The sequence below is a fragment of the Astyanax mexicanus genome, chromosome 12, assembly GCF_023375975.1.
Source record: "Astyanax mexicanus isolate ESR-SI-001 chromosome 12, AstMex3_surface, whole genome shotgun sequence".
Lineage (NCBI taxonomy): Eukaryota > Metazoa > Chordata > Actinopteri > Characiformes > Acestrorhamphidae > Astyanax > Astyanax mexicanus.
Genome location: NC_064419.1, coordinates 41,223,645 through 41,241,864, shown reverse-complemented (window position 1 = coordinate 41,241,864; position 18,220 = coordinate 41,223,645). Strand labels below are relative to the sequence as shown.

Here is an 18,220-nt window from a genome sequence, read left to right as displayed (position 1 = left end):
CAAAATGACCCCAAAAATAAGAGGAGTGTTAAGTGCTTTTTTTCTTGTCGTTTTTTTTGTTTGTTTAACCAAATCATTTGAGTTGCCAAATATTTACTGCATCTCTACATCTCTACTATTTTTTGATGTTATGATGTTATTTGACTATTTATTTTTTTATGGCATTTATGGCATCGTATCTAGCATCTGTTTATCCCTTATTAAAGGAGCTATATCTAAATTTTTTACTCATACATTGATATAGGTAGAAACCAACAAACTATATAATTTCTATGTAAAGATGTAATGGAGTAAAGGCACGTGTTGTTCTCTGTTTACACCTGGATATTATCTGGATTGTATCCTGATAAGGTTTTAGCCACACATATTCACACTTAGTGTTCAAATTCACCTCAGATTAGGGTTTTAGTTGTGGCTGAAATGCGTCTTTCTAAAAGCTCTTGAAGTGGGTTGGGGGGTGGGATCTGTATCTGTTTTTTAAGTGAATATTGTGTCTGTTCACACTTGAATTCTTATGTTTAGCCTTATCCAGAAGGATTAATCAACCAGGTATAAACAGGTTGTTTTCTTTGTTTTCCCCAGCCAATCAGGTGAAGGCAACTGCACAAACTTTGAAGTCTGTGCTGAATTTGATTGGGAGTATGGTGGTGTGGATAAATCTGAAGCATTTGACAAAGAGGAATATATATAGAACCTTTAAAATTTAACTGGTGGAATTTTTGCCGATGTAATATTTAGACTGAAATGTAAATTAACTCTTAAAGTTTTGATTGGCTGGCCAGTTTTGTCTCCATCTCTCTACCCTATATGAGTCTTTATATAGTTGAATGTCAAATAAGACATAAAAAAGAGGCAGTGTGAGTCTTTTAGTCAATTTCTTTTTCCATATTGTTCGTTTAGATTTAAAATAGTCAACAAAATTTTCGTTTGGGCTACAGAACACATGTTTTATGATTGGTTGAATGGGTCGCGAGTTGGTAAAGGTTGTGAAGCCCTGCCATAGCGATAAACTTCACAAAGAAATCACTTTCTTTCAAACATAATAGGAACACAATCTGTGCTTTCTCCCTTCCCCTGCTTAGCCACAGGTCTTCTGCATAGCTTGCATTTTTCTGCGATTAGAATGGAAGTTACGGGGTCATGTTAACAAAAAAAAATCTATTAATCCATGAAGTCAAGTCTGCCTCCAGAGCTCCTTTAAACCCTAAATAGCCCCAGAGGTGCAGCCTGCGAAACCAGCATGAGTGGCACCAAGAGCTGCACTCTACTACAGCAGAACATTCTGCAATCTCATATTCACCTCTCTAGGAATCTCATATGCACCTCTATGACTCTCTATGAATCATACATGCACCTGTACAACTCTCTATGAATGTCATATGCACTTCTACAACTCTCTATAAATCTCATATGCATCTTTACAACTCTCAATAAATCTTATATGCACCTGTATGACTCCCTATGAATCTCATATTCACCTCTACAACTATCTATGAATCTCATATTCACCTCTACAACTATCTATGAGTCTTATATGCATCTCTAAGACTCTTAATGATTTTATATGCACCTCTAAAATGCTCTATGAATCTCATTTGCACATCTTCAACTCTTTATGAATCTCATTGGCACCTGTATGACTCTCTATGAATCTTATATGCACCTCTACGACTCTCTATGAATCTTATATGCACCTCTACGACTCTCAATGAATGTCATACACACCTCTACATCTCTCAGTAAATCTCATATGCACCTCTATGACTCTCTATGAATCTCATATTCACCTGTAGTACTCTCTATGAATCTTATATGCACCTCTAAACCCTCAACAAATCGCATACGCACCTCAACAACTCTCAATGAATCTTATATGCACCTCTACAACTCTCAATAAATCTCATATGCATCTGTAAAACTCTGTATGAATGTCATTTGCACCCCTACGACTCTCTATGAATGTATTATGCACCTCTTCGAGTTTCTATGAATCTCATATGCACCTCTATGTCTCTCTATGAATCTCATTTGCACCCCTACAACTCTCTATGAATCCAATATGCACCTCTATAACTCTCTATGAATCTCATATGAACCTGTATAACTCTCTATGAATACTGTATGCACTTATACGACTCTTTATACATCTCATATGCTTTATGACTCTCTATGAATACTCTCTTTGAATGTCATATGCACATCTATGACTCTATGAATCTCATTTGCACTTCTACAACTTTCTATGAATCTAATAAGCAACTCTAAGACTCTTAATGAATCTTATATGCACCTGTACAACTCTCAATGAATCTCATATGCATCTCTACGACTTCCTATGAATCTCAAATGGACCTCTATGGCTCTCAACAACTCTCTTACGCACATCAACAACTCTCAATGAATCTCATTAGCACCTCTACACTTCTCAATGTATCTTATATGCACCACTATGACTCTCTATGATTATTTTAGCTATTTGCACATCTGGTTGCTTTACTGCATGTTTGGGAATGCTCTATTTATTCATATATTTCTACATAATATTCTGTTTCATTATATTTATTATCTCTTATTTGTGCCTACTTGAACAATTAAGATCAAACTGCATATTTGTCTTCACAGTCATATTTTAGAAGTTCCAAAATAAGAAATCTACTCATTGTTGTAAATGTTTTAACAGAGAAACAGTGGGGACCTTAAAAACCAACTAATACGTGAAGAACAGCGCATTCTGACAGGGTTTAGACAGTGCTGTCAGTGATAACAGAATCACCATGGGGAATCTTTGACAAAAATATAGTTAAACGAGTTATACTGTACACAGCACACAACAGGCCAGTAGAAGAGTGACCACACAGTGAAACAAAGTTAACATTAAAACTACCAACAACAAACAACAGGGTTCTTTCATCTGTAGCAAACAACCTTTTTGGTGCATTAGAAGCATTTGTAAAGGTTGTAGAGATAAAGTAGAGATACAGTTCTGGAAAAAAATAATAGACCAATTTAATTTGTGAATCAGTTTCTCTAATTTTGCTATTAATAAGTATATGTTTGGGTAGAATTAACATCGTAGTTTTATTCTAAAAACTGCTGACAACATTTCTCCCAAATTACGAATAAAAATATTGTCATTTAGAGCATTTATTTGCAGAAAATGAGAAATGGTCAAAATAATTAAAAAGATGCAGAGTATCAGACCTCAAATAATGCAAAGAAAACAAGTTTTAAGTTTTACATTGAACGTTTTAAGAGTTCAGAAATCAATATTTGGTGGAATAACCCTGGTTTTTAATCAAAGTTTTCATGCATCTTGGCATGTTCTCCTCCAGCAGTCTTACACATTGCTTTTGGATAACTTTATGCCTGCACTCCTGGTTCAAGAATTCAAGCAGTTCAGCTTGGTTTGATGGCTTGTGATCATCCATCTTCCTCTTGATTATATTCCAGAGGTTTTCAATTTAGTAAAATCAAGGAAAAACATCATCATTATGTGGTCTCTTATTTTTGTCCAGAGCTGTTTAATGCTACATTTCATCCCTACATTTCAACCCTGCCTTCTGAAGCAGAATAATAAGTAAAAATGAGTATAAAACCTGATTTCTAGGGAAAATAAAAACAATATTAACATATGTCAATATTAACAGATGAAAAACTAAGTATTGGAATTGGAACACTGGAGTTTTAATAAGAAAAATAAGAGGGAAAATAATAATAATAATAATAATAATAATAATAATAATAATAATAATAATAGGGATAGGCAGAGCTACACTCCAACCATACTGCAACCAGCCAGCAGAGGCACTAGACTTGTGGAGGCTTCACGATTTAACAAAGTCACTGGTTAAAACACAAACCAACCAACACCCAGCACTCTAGCAGACTCATGCCATGTTTCTCACTCTTCCTTGTGTCCAATTCAAGCCTCAAAAAAAGATTATGTCATTATTTTTCTCATGTTAAAAACAGACAAAGACTATGGGATCATAAATCCAAGTAACATGATCTGAACAGATCACGGGATTAGTGTATCATTACACTCGTCACTGTAAGCGTATAACTCAACCTTTCTTCAATATGAATATGATTTAATACTGGTCCTAAAAAAGACACATTAGCTGAAATATCTCATATGTTCTCTGTGGTTTCCTGTAACTATAAAAAGACACAGTACAACAATATAAACACATTACATCATGCCATATTGGTAATCCCAGGCAGGCACACCTACAGGTTTCCCCACCAAATATTTAGTGATATCACTGAAACCTAGTCTAAATGTACCTCCCAAACAAGATACATATAACACATATATATTACTGTTAGGACTAGGCCTTTCACAATAACCATTTGTGTGGATGACATTTTTTTACAATAAATTTAATAGTATTGTCGTTTTAAGACTGTTTTGTGCCACTAGTATAATGATGAAACAGTAAAAAAAATTATTTACCGTATTTCTTGCATAATGAGGATTATATTGCACCGGATTATATGGCGCATTTTATGCGACACTAGTAACTAGTAGTATGAACAGGAGTGTCACCATGTTTTCCTTCTAAATTCAGCAGGGTAGATTTAAGCTTAGTGAAGTTAAGTAAACAAAACTGTAATTCTTAAAAAAAAAAAAAACATTTCAGACAAGTCAGACAAGTCAAATAAGTGCTAGAAATAAATCTACACAGAATTCTCTCCTGAAAACTGTCTATTTGGGTGACTAAAGCTCTTCAGTTTATTTACAGTTAGCTTAGACCTACAGTTTAGGGGTGGGCGATATGGCCCTAAAATAATATCACGATATTTTATGGTATTTTCGCGATAACGATATTCTTGGCGATGTAAATTAATGATTTTTTTTTCAAGAATACACTACTGCAACAAAATGAACATTTTATTTAATTATTGCATTCGATTTATGTCACACCCCTACCTGAGATAATAAAAAGTACACAAATTTAATCAGACTTGTAATAGAGGCCAATGATGCAGAATGTCATGATACTAATAATAATGCACTCCAAATATCTTCATATATCCAGCAGGATTAAAGTAAAATATATGATACTGGACAGATATAATCTGTCTCTAGAAGATATATAATGGAAAATGAGAATTGTGTGATTTTTTCTTTTGCTAAAAACAGCAAAAAAAAGTAGTACGCTGATGTGATAATTAGGGTGGGTGATATAGCACGATATTTTTAGGGTATAATATCTGTGAGTGCATCGTGCTGCTCATTAGCCTTGAGCCTCGAAGTTTCTTTCACACGCGACACGTATAAAAAATAAAAGGTCTTGAATCCAAATCTTTCTTCGTTGTTTTATCTTTACTACAAACTTATAACACAACACAAGAGATGAATTCCTAACTAAATAACCTTACTTTCCTTTTACAGTTACATGCCGGTCAAAAGACTGTGATGCTCCTGGCTCGAGGCTTCTGGAATCTTCTATGCGTCATTACGCTTAAATAGTGGAGTTAGTAGCCAATCAGATTACAGCATCACATATTTACATAATAACTAAGTATTACATCCACATCTACAAAATACTACTTAATTAAAACAAAGAAATGGCTCTAACATATCTTTCACGATATTTAAAAATGTTGGCGAAATTATCGCGAACAATACAATATGGCACACCCCTACTACAGATTTCCACTTAAGCTGGAGCATTAGCATTAGAGGCTAACCGCTAGCGGACTAGCGAAAACCCAACAATGTAAACTGTGCAGCAGCAGATTCAGAGCTTCTGTCTCTGACTTTCTGTCTCTCTACTTTATCTAAAAGGTGGAGCAGCTACTGTAGGTAGGAGTGTGTAATAGAGAGTGGAGGACAGTGAGAGATTAAACACAGTGTTTAAAAACTCCAGCAGCACTGCTGCTATATCTGATCCACTCACTGGACACACACAGCACAACACACACTAACACCTCATACACCACTATGATAATCAGTGCTAATCACTGCAGTGCTGAGAATAAATAAACCACCACCCAAATAATAATAATAATAATAATAATAATAATAATAATAATAATAATAATAATAATAATAATAAGAGCTGTTCTGTGGTGGTTTTCTCTTCTGTGGGTCCTGAGTATTGAGAAACAGGGTGAAAGGATGATAATAATAATAAAGTATGCAAAGAAACAGATACAGGACTACAGTCCGATTACAGAACTACAAAGTGTCGGATATGATAAGAATGACTGGACTGTGTATTAAGAAGATTTAATGTCCACATACTGTATGTGCAGTATTACCTGTTGTGTTCTTTGGGAAGCATCTTTGCTGCGATGCTGAAGCGATCAAGCAACTTTACACAGTCTATTTCCTCAGTGCCATCCTCTGACCTGGAACTTGAAGGTCTGGAAGGTCTTCAAGCTTTAAAGGCCTCGTTCTGGTTTTACCTTTTATACCTAAAACACAAACACATCAACATTCATGAAGACATTTAAATGACTTTAAACAGATCAGTCTCTCGCTTTGGACTTGTAGTTAACCCTACTGCTATCTTTGGGGTCAATTTGATTGACGTTCTTTGATGGATTATTTTGTCCCCAGGCTGTTTTTGTTGTATAAAACGTAAGAAATGTCAGCATTTTACAAGCAGAATCTCCTTATATTTTCTTTGTATTTCCTGCCATGCATGCATTCACCCTGTTGTAGCAAGCTGCACAACAAGGAGGATGATTTCAATCAAGTCAAAGTTATGATGGCCTTGTTCTGTTTCAAAAATCATTCATTTTCATTTTATTTTCTAAATTTATTTCAAATGCCATTGCATTTAACCATGACAAAAAAAATCCCACCTCACATCAAAGGAAACTGTACAAAATGTACCAAAATTTCTTTAAAGTGAAAATCTTTGTAAATGTTTTTTTATTTTTTTAAGTAGTATCTAAAAGCAGTGTGTAAGACTTGATTTAAATGTGTGAAGTTGATTTAAAACCAGGGTTATTTCACCAAATATTGATTTCTGAACACCTAAAACTTTATGAATATGAACTTGTTTTCTTTGCATTATTTGAGGTCTGAAAGCTCTGCATCTGTTTTGTTATTTCATCAATTTCTTATTGTCTGCAAATAAATGCTGTAAATGGCAATTTTTAACTTGAAATTTGGGAGAAATGCTGTCTGTAGTTTATAGAATAAAACAATAATGTTCATTTTACTCAAACATAAACCTATAAATAGCAAAATCAGAGAAACTGATTCAGAAACTGAAGCGGTCTCTTACTTTTTACACTGTCATACTCATTATACTTGTAGTAATGCAAGTACCACTAATAGTTCAACAAATATACAAATTATACCTGACACATAAACTTAGCTAATTAATGTTTAATTATAATCATTTTCTGGAGGTTTAAATTACCTGGGTCCAAATGACCCCAGGGATAAAGGGTATTAGTACATTCGAGAATAACAGTAGGGTTAAAGGTTAAAGGTCGTCTTTGCCTGAACAACCAATATGTTTTACAATAGGATCTATACAGCAGACATTCCCAGACACAGTGATTTTAATGGCTTGTGATATATCTTAGTTCTAAAGGGTTCAGTGGGAGGTTAATCAGATTGTGAAAACCTTTAATGAACTCTTTTATGTGTCTTTTCCTTAACTGAAACATAAGGAGGTTATTTTGCACTTGCTTCAGTATAAAATCTGCTTGTAAGGTTGAAAAGAGACGCTAAACGTTTTTTAAAGGAAATATTAGATTGCATATATGAGGTTTGTTACTATTTTGACACATCTTCAAATAAAAATGAATATTATTTTATTTGTTTACTTGATTATTATATTAATATTAAAGATATTAAAACAAAAAAGGGACGCATATGGAATTATGTAGTAAAAACAGTAAAAAAAGTGTTAGTCCTCCACCTGACCAACTATTGTTCAGCACCTCCAGAAACTCCTGTAAGACGCTAAGAAAACTATTCTAGGTGACTCTCCCTCATGAAGACACTGAGATTAAAATACCAAGAGTGCAGATCTGTCCTCAAAGATAAATGTGCTACTTATAAGAATCTGGCTTGTTTAATAATGTAAAAAAAATCATAAAAAGAAAGAAGACACATTGAATGAGAATAAGTGTGTCCAAACTTTTGACGGGTACTGTATGTTAGACCTAATAAAATCTAAACTGTAATAGAGAACAGCTCACACACAGCTCTGGAAAAAAAAATCTAAATAAAAATCATAATAATCAAATAAATATCCTTAAAAATTGTGAGTTTCTTTGATTTCACCAAATTAAAAACCTCTGGAATATAATCAAGAGGAAGATGGATGATCACAAGTCATCAAACCAAACTGAACTGCTTGCATTTTTGCACCAGGAATAAAGCAGCATAAAATGATCCAAAAGCAGTGTGTAAGACTGGTGGAGGAGAACATGCCAAGATGCATTAAAAAAAGTGTGATTAAAAACCAGACCAAATATTGATTTCTGAACTCTTAAAACTTTATAAATATGAACTTGTTTTCTCTTTTCTTTTTTGTTACTTCAGCCATTTCTCGTTTTCTACAAATAAATGCCCTAAATTACTATATTTTGGGAGAAATGATGTCTGTAGTTTGTAGAACAAAACCACAATGTTCAATTTACTCAAACATATACCTATAAATAGCAAAATCAGAGAAACTGATTCAGAAACTGAAGTGGTCTCATTTTTTTCTAGAGCTGTATTTAGCCTTAGTTCTCAGTGGCTAGTGTTGATGCATAGAAATAGATCAACAGACTTAATGATCTGGGTTGTAATCTGCGTCTGGGTAACTTGTTATCATCTCAACTCCGACCAGGCGAAGCAGCAGTGCAGCAACTGCCTCAGAAGTGTGTGATAAAGCAGCAAGTGTGAAGCAATGTGAAATCCATCCCTTGTCCTTGAGAGAGGCCAAGGAGGGAGCAGAACAAAAGCTTGGCTTACCGATTTCTATGCCATCCACTTGGAGCACAGCTCTGTGAGAAAACACAGCAAACACTTTTTTGTCACTTTTTTCCTAATCTGCTTTTCTTTTCTTTTTTTTATTTAATTCAGGTGTTAGAACACCACGAACTCCCTGAACTTTTCCTCCTGAAGCGTTAATTCTGCTTTTTTGTAAAAAAGCTCAAATAAGATCCCAGCTAGACAAGTTAAAACAAGACGACTGAGTTGACATGCACTTCTTCTAAAGGTGAAGGCGACGATCTATCTGTCATCTCAGTGCTGCAGTTAAGAGTGTAGTGTGCGTGTAAGGCCATGCTGATGCAAGGATCTTTCAGAGAAAAGGAGGGAGGGGTGGAAGGAGGGAGGGAGGGATGGATGGAGGGAGGGAGGAGAGCGCTGTTTGTCTGTAAGGGGCGGAGAGCAGGAGCAGGAGGCTTCTTCACTACAGAACGGGAGGATGTGCCCTGCTCTTATCTCCTCCCCACTGCACTGATGGCCTGTGTGTGGTTCTGGCGGGCATGAAAAAATTTGACATTTAAAGGAACCTTTCACATAAAAAAGTAAACCCCTTCCTTTAATATGCAACACCTTACTTTCCTGTAATTATTATGTTTATAGGTGCTCTATACAGCTATGGTGGTTGGTGTGGTGCAGTGGTGTTATAACAAATACCTGAATATAATCATACCTGAATCTCAGGTATGATTTCTTCTGGTAATTAATTGAGTCCATTCTTTTCTCTACCAGTAAAATGTTTTATTTGCCACGTCTACAACACAAGCCCAAAGCATGACTGATCCACTGCCATGTTTAACACATGGAAATGTGTTCTTTTCATTATATTTGGCACTAGAGGTGGGAGATATGGCCCTAAAATAATAACACGATATTTCACGATAGTTTTACAACACACCCCTAACTGAGATATTAAAAAAAATAAGTTTTTTTTTAGATTTGTAACAGAAATCAATGATCCAGAATGTCACTATACTAATAATGCACTCTAAATATCTCCATATATCCAGGATTAAAGTAAAATAAATTAGACTGGACAACAATAATCTTGTCTCTAGTAGATATATAATGGGGAATGAGAACAGAGTGAATTTTTCTTTTGCTAAAAACAGCAAAAAAGTAGAACATTGATGTGATAATTGAGGGTGGGTGATATGGCACGATATTTCAGGGTATCATATCGTTTATGACATTCAAATATGTTGGTGATATTATCACGTATCATTCGATATGGCACACCCCTATTTGGCAAAATTTTCAATACTCATTTCATCAGTTCAGAGATTTGGCTAGTAAAAGGCATCTGCATCACTTACAGTAGATGTTCCTTTAAAAACATCTGATGCTAAATGCTGTGAATCTTCTGATGACCCAGAACAAGTGTAGTCCCAAAAGTACAATGATTTAAGCCAATTTGTGACTTTGGGACAAAGGCAAAGAGCTAAACACTAAAATGTTATGGGCACCATTGTTCTCTTGATAAACTTGTGTGAAATTCGGCACCTATGTGTAACTTATTCTAAAGCTGTAAACGAGTAGCAACTTTCGCATAGTGCTTGTTTTAAAGTGTCATCTGTTAAGCCAGAAAGTAAAAATGTTCTGAGGAAAAAATGCATTCACATTAGGGGTGGGCAATATTATATCGTATACAATATATCGTGACACAGAAATATCATGATATTAAAAATCCATATCGTGATAATAGGGCTGTTCTGTCTTAAAAGTAGTCTATTATTTACTGTGAAGCTTTAGGTGTATTTATTGTATAATTGTTTTAGTTTGCAGTTTATATGCATGCACTAAATATTCTGCAATATTATTTGCTGCATTATATTATTTTATGCTATATTATTTATTAAGCCACATTATGATTATTCTGTTATACTATTATACTATATTCCTGAAATTAATTAATTATTTTAGCTTCCTATATCGCCAAATATATCGTTATCGCAAAAATACCCTGAAATATCGTGATATTATTTTAGAGCTATATCGCCCACCCCTAATTCACATCTCACACACAGCGCTTTCTTTTACAGTGCAGTCTTTAATTACAACTTTGCAGAAGTGCTCTCTTTCATATTTGACAGAAGATTACCTCAGACCATCCAGCACTGCAAAACGCACGTTCGTTCATCAGACAAAGTGGCTCAGACTCCTCTGATGACTAGCTCTCTTTAAAAAGAAAATTACTATACAGAGAGGCTCCGCTCTCTTTTAAACAATTTCAGCAATACACACAAAACAAGCTCAGACTAAACAGGATTTGTGATTAGTTTCAGTTAAATAATGTTTACAACATGGATATATAATGAAAGGAAAGAATGTAGTTGTGCTTGAATGCTTGAAGCTTGAGGCTTCAAACTCAAAACTGGTTAGTGCACTGAAAAGGTCACCACATTGAGGTGGTGGTGAACTATTCAAAACATGGCTTATCCAAGAAGTTAATTGGCTCATTTTGTTAAAGGGCGAGGCTTTTGCATTAACAGGCGCCACATTAAGTGCTATAAACACAGGCAGGGTGTGACAGAAATATATTTACATATTTATTCCTGTATTTAGGGCACTTTTGAGTACCGGTAAATCTGGAATTTTCCTCTGAATGTCTGAATTGTAAAGTGTAATTTGAACATGATGTTTTGGGCACTAGAAACTCTCACAATGCATTCATGAACTGAATGTGAACTAAAATGCAAAATGCAATTTAACACATATTATATGTTGAAAATAAGACATTTAACCATATCATGTATAACATTATCTCATTTAAAACTAGAAATAAACTTGTTATAATAATATTGACTTTATATTGTGTATTAACCATTTTTTAAATATACAGCTCTGGAAAAAAATAAGAGCCCACTTAAAAATGATTCTTTGATTTTACCAAACTAAAAACCTCTGGAATATAATCAAGAGGAAGATGGATGATCACAAGTCATCAAACCAAACTGAACTGCTTGAATTTTTGCACCAGGAGTGGCATAAAACTACCAAAAACAGTGTGATTTGTGATTGAAGACTGGTGGAGGAGAACATGCCAAGATGTATGAAAACTGTGATTAAAAAACAGGGTTATTCCACCAAATATTGATTTCTCTAAAAACTTAAAACTTGTTTTCTTTTTTGTGCATCTTTTTGTTATTTCAGCCATTTCTCATTTTCTGCTAATAAATGCTCTAATGAATATTTTTATTTGGAATTTGGGGGAATTGTTGTCTGTAGTTTATAAAATAAAACAACAAAGTTAATTTTACTCAAACCTAAACCTATAAACAGCAAAATCAGAAAAACTGATTTAGAAACTGAAGTGGTCTCTTAAAATTTTCCAGAGCTGTATATTGTGATATAATTTTGCTCATATCGTTGAGCTCTAATTTTAATGCAAAATCTTATTTTGAGGTTTGAAGTTTTGTGCCTAATGCTTACGCTGTCTTACAGTCTTACAGCTCGCAATACCTCTGGAGGTCACCCTCCACCGCCCAGTTTTACGTTTTTTCTGGTTTAACACACCTTAAGGTATTTCACAAACTAACATTTCTCAGTAAGTGTGAGCCCACTCACTAAAAGCCGCCCAGTTGGAATGTGCATGGATTGCTCTTTTCATGGCTTGGGTTTAATTATTTGACTAACTGATTTCTGCACTGAAATCCTGAAATGACCTTTTAATTAAAAACGTCATTAAAGACATAATTCTTAGACATTATTATTAATTTTGTATCAGGTGCAGGAGTATTTAGCTGGGCAATATGACAATATCTATCATATCATGATACATTTTCTTATTGTATTAAAAATAATTATTTTAAGCATATTGATGATATTATCGGTGACTAGAGAACACTGACCCAACAGTACATTTCATTACAGGGAGCTTATTAAGTCTTGTTTAATGGATTGATGTGCAGAAAAAAGCTAATATAAATCACTGTAATTTTGCAATATATATATATTGTGTGTTGTTAAAATGTCATTAAAAAATATGGTGATATAATATTCTATATAATATATTCATATTGATCACCTCTAAAGATAGATAACAGAAAGAGGACCACTCTGTACTCACCAGCTGTCCCGGCTGTTGTCCACAGTTCTGGCAGAGGCGCGCAACATCCGGCCAGAGTGTACGTTCAGTTCAGACCTGAGAGCAAAAGGCAATCCTTCAGTTTAATCCTATTACAAATTACACCAGTCACTGAGTTCGTGGCATAACTGACATGAAGTAACAGATTTACCTCACTTTATGCACTTTTACTGCAGTGTTTTCCAAACCTGGACCTGTAGCTCCCTGTCCTTCCCTTCTCCTAGCACACCTGATTTAACTATTCACCTCCTCAACAAGCCTTTTCAGACTTACAGTGGGTATGTTAAAGCAGGGAAACCATTAAAATGTGCAGAACAGAGGGGCTTCAGGCCTAAGACTGAGAAAAACTGCTTTAGAATGAGCAGATATGGAATAATGTAAGAAAGTTGAAAAATGTAATTTATTATGACCCTTCAATCACAAACCATTATAAGGTCTTGTGGTTCTATAAGCACCAATAGAATAGAACCAGGTCTCGCTTATGCCTAGAATAAGAAGCATTCAAATAAATTGAATAAATAATTAAATAAATGGGTAATAAAAAAGACGAAAAAACTAAAAAGGTTTTTAAATAATACATAAATAAATATATTTATATTTTTATATTTTATATATTTTTAATATATTTATATTAAAAAATATATATATATAAAAATAAGATAAAAGATAAAAATATATATATAAAATACATAAAAATTGCAAAAAAAAAAAAAAACATTTCTTACAGGACTACACTGGAACTAAGTTAGACTGTAAGATTATCGCGCAACAGCAGATAAGCAGCTTAACCATCAAGATATAGTTAGCAAAAATTAAACATAAATAAATATGTGCTCACCAAGAAAAGTAAAGAACTAGAATTAAACTTGAAAAAAACTGAAATAAATTCCATTGCATATGAACTAAAAAAGTGGCGTCATTTTAACATAACAGACATGCTAAATAAAACTAACCTACTCTGTACTAAACTGCTAAAACTGCTCTATTAAGATTAGTATATAGCATATACCTTGTTTGTACTGTGAAATTTGGAAGCAGCCTATTTCCCACATATACTTTATTATAGGTGGGATAAAAAGCATAAAAACAAAAAATAGACAAAAACAATAAATGACAATAACAATCTGTGATGACATTATATTAATAATTAGTCAAACATATGTGGTCAAAACAAAGCAAATTCCCATAGTACTGCAAAAAGTAAACTTTTTTTTTTAATAAAATAAATGCTAGCTAGGTTAGCTAAAGCTCGACACACTAGCAGCTCAAATATAGCTAATGCTACATCACTTCCTGTTGTTACAAAACAGGTTAGTATGTTAATAGTGTGTGTACTAAACTGCCAAACCTGCACTATTATCAATTTGGATGTAACCTATTTATACATTTGTACATATATTTCATTATAGGTGGAATAAAAAAAAACCCATAAAAACACAAATAAATAAATACTTAAACAAGATAATAAAACAAAGCGGAAAAACATTTTTTTTTCTTTTAACTATCTATAAACTAGTGCACCAATAATTAATATATGTGTCCAAAAAGGTGTAGTTTCTTAGCTACATATGTATTTTTGGAACTACTATTTTTCCTTCATAAAATCAGCATTGTTGAGCAACAACACATAGCTAATCAGCCTAAACAATAAAACGTAGGGTTAGATTATAAAATGAACATATAAATACAAAAACGTCATTTAGTCAAAATAAAAGATGTACTGAAGCAAATTTTCTAAAATGAAGAGTTAACAAAATTACAGAAATTATTATTATTTTTTAAATCATAAGTAAACTCCACTAGCAAGTAACTTTTAGTGTTGTTTTTTAATTATTATTTTTATTTAATTATTTTTTATTTTTTGTATTTATTTATTTTTAGAAATGCTACAGTTAACTAAAACTGCAAACTACAAACTTTTCTTTAACATCTCAAATATCAAAATGTATTTAATGTAAATTATATATAACTACTAATAATTTAATAAAAAATCGATCCTATCCAAATAAACTCCGTTAGCCCCCTGATAAACTCTGCTACAGGCTAATCTCCAGCACTTCTGATGCAACTTCAACACCAAGCCAAATTCCGCCTTCCCATAAACTTCTCAACAAGTAAAGAGAAAAAAGTGAGAAAAGAGTGAAAACCGCTTTTTTTTACCGTGTGTAGAATAAAAGTGGTGGATCTGCGCTCCTCGCTGAGCTCAGTCGGGACTCCGCTGCTGCTCCTCTGGGCATCTAGACGCTCTGCGCTCTGCGCTCCATCCGCACCGCCGCTCAGCTCTGAAACCACATGCCCCTCCGGACACACGCCTGACCATGGCTGCTCTCCCCGGCCGTGTCTCCCCCGCGCTGAGCCTGTGCCTCCCGCTCTCTGAGCCGCTGGGTGAGGTGGGGTTTGAGCGTGTGCTACATGGCTCCTGCTCCCACTGCAGCCTCAGACCGGGGCACTGCAGCCATGGGGAGAATTTCACCACCACGTGACTACAATCTCCACCATAAGACCTGCAAGGCTCCAGAGCAGCCCAAAGAAATGCCCACAGAGGGGGCAGAGAGAGGGGTTATGGAGGAGGTGAGGGGTGGCAGAGGGGTGATCTGAGTTGTGGCTCTGCTGGTATAAACTTGGTTCAATCAGGTTCAGTGCTTGATAGCATCAAATATGGAAGATATTTTATCTTTCAGATTTTCTATACTAAAGCCCTATATGGACAAGAGCCTCCACTCCTACTATGCAGTTGCAGTATACTACATTAAACAATTAAAGCAAGTCTTTTAACATAGCAAGAAAAGCAACTTTATTTCAGTAATTCAGTTCAAAGTGTAAAAAAACTCATATTATATAGATGTATTACACACAGAGTGATCTATTTTAAGAGTTTATTTATTTTATTGTTGATGATTATGGCTTACAGCCAAAGAAACCCCAAAAATCTGTTGTCTTAAGAAAATTAGAATATAATGTAAGACCAATTGGTATTTTTGGCAGTGTGCCAAGTGCTGCTGGAAAATGAAATCCACATCTCTATAAAAGTTGTCAGTAGCAGAGGGAAGCATGAAGTGCTGTAAGATTTTGTGGGAAAACAAAACTGCACTGACTTCAGACTTGATAATAAAACACAGTGGATCAACACCAGCAGATGTCATGTCTCTCCAAACCATCACTGATCATCAGTAAATTTTGCATTTTTAATTTGTTAATCAAGGGACCAGAGTCTGGAGGAAGAGTGGAGAATCTGCTTGAGGTCTAAGGTCTTAAGTTTCCACCAATCAGTGATGGGCATCTATATAATATATGATTTATACAATTTGAAATAAATTACTGAAATAAAATGTAACTTTCCAATGCTATTCTAATTGTTTGAGATGCATTAGTACAGTGCTTTACTTTAAGTTCAGCCTTTATCACTAGTGTAAAAGTAACTGGTGTAATCAGTGAGTATGGTAATTCTTACATATACACAGTCATGCCAAAAGTCAGGCATTAGGATCAAGTATGGCTTTATTCATGCCCAGTGGAAGCTATATAATTCTGATTTGACCCTTTTGGATGTCTGTGTAGGGTCTCCTGTATTGAATGTGAATTCTGCAAGAACTGATCTCTGTTCACACATGTAATTCAAGCCAGACATTGCTGATACATTACATATATTATTAAATAGGAGTGAAACAACGTGAAAATGAAATATCCAATCCATGTCATTGCACCCATTATCATACCTCACTCCAGCTAATAATATGATACTTATGTCGCCTTCCCATAAGCATGTTGGCCAGTGTTTAACCTCACTCACAAGATAACACCTCATAAATTATACAGGCATATATAACATTCTCAAAGACATGGCCTGAGTTAACACGTCACAGTCAGTTTATACAGTGCTATCCCATTATTTTTGGCATCTCAGTACAGGTTATTACGTGATATCAGTTAAAGAAACTATCAACATTGGACAGAATTTACAGTGTTTGACACTCCGCAGTATAAGAAGACCCCCCCACACACACGCTAGTGAACATGGGAAGTGAGTACACACACCCAGAGTGGTTGGCAGCCACCTCATCACCTAGGGAGCAGTGGGGTGTTGGATGCCTTGCTCAAGGGCACCTTAGCCATGAATGCTGAAGGAGGAGAAAGTGCTGTTCCTTCACTTCCTCCACCCCCCACACTCTCTAACCTTTAGGCCATGGCTGACCCATAGCACACATCCTGGTGGAGGTGCTATCCAGTATACTAACAAAGAGAACATATAAATAAACTCCCTGTAGGACCTATAGACACAAAGGATACATTTATTTGTAATGCTAATCTGGGTACATGCTGTCTTTATATTTATTTTAATATTAATTATCAGGAGGGTATAATTAAAATATTGTATTGTACACTAAACATTGTGACAGTAGTATCACAATAAAAAATGTACTTTGTTATAATAGCAATATTTTGCCTTGAAAACTATTTTTATATTATTTACTGTAAAGTTTAAGGATTTTTTTTATGTTTTTGTTTTGTATAACAATATTTAGTTTGTTGTTTATTGTCATGATTGTATGAAGAATCTGACTTTTGCTATATGTTTAAAACTGTTATAATTCTATGAGTATTTAGTACTAGATTATATTTTTAAATTAATGTAATATTTTATTATTTTTATTTTTTTCTATCCCCAAAAACATCATTTCCACCAATTTTGAAATATTGTAATATTATTTAAGGGCCATATTGCCCACTCCTATTATTAATGCTAGTTAATGCTGTTGTCCAAGTACAAATTATTGTCTTATTCCAACAAAAAAAAAAAAGCTATCAAAGATTGGGATCGACCTATTAGGCAGCAAGCGAACTGTCAGTTCTTTAAGTTATTGATGTGTTGCCAGCAAGAAAATAAAGGTAAGCACAAGAATCTGAATGACTTTGAGTGAGCCACAGCATTCCTAAAACATCATTCAGGTCTTGTGGTGTGTTCCTGGTATGCAATAGGCAAGGATCCAATCAGGGAGGGGAATTTAGAGTGCCTGGTCTGACGTTTGGCAAAGGCCACGCTCTGCGTTGGAATACCGACTTCTCTGAACACAATGCACGTTTCCACTGTGTGATGGTCCATACCAGATGTGTCTGAGCCCGGAAAAGTCAACGCCACCTTTGGACATGGTTAACATAAGGCTTCTGACCTCAATCAAATA

The 18,220-nt window shown here is 34.6% G+C and overlaps 1 protein-coding gene across 2 annotated transcripts in view; it reads right to left on the bottom strand.

Annotated features, from left to right (window-relative positions):
* Positions 1-15,539, bottom strand: part of slc16a4 (solute carrier family 16 member 4) — a 50,792-nt gene extending 35,253 nt beyond the window's left edge. The window contains exons 1-4 of one of the 2 annotated variants that reach the window (XM_022671052.2): positions 15,201-15,539; positions 13,023-13,097; positions 8,939-8,970; positions 6,271-6,426 (exon numbers count right to left, since the gene is read on the bottom strand). In XM_022671052.2, coding sequence (XP_022526773.1) covers positions 6,271-6,293 — 23 coding nt within the window. In that variant the 5' untranslated portion in view covers positions 6,294-6,426; positions 8,939-8,970; positions 13,023-13,097; positions 15,201-15,539. The remainder of the gene's footprint in view (positions 1-6,270; positions 6,427-8,938; positions 8,971-13,022; positions 13,098-15,200) is intronic. The other variant, XM_022671053.2, reaches the window with a different exon arrangement.
* Between the last annotated feature and the right edge of the window lie 2,681 nt (positions 15,540-18,220).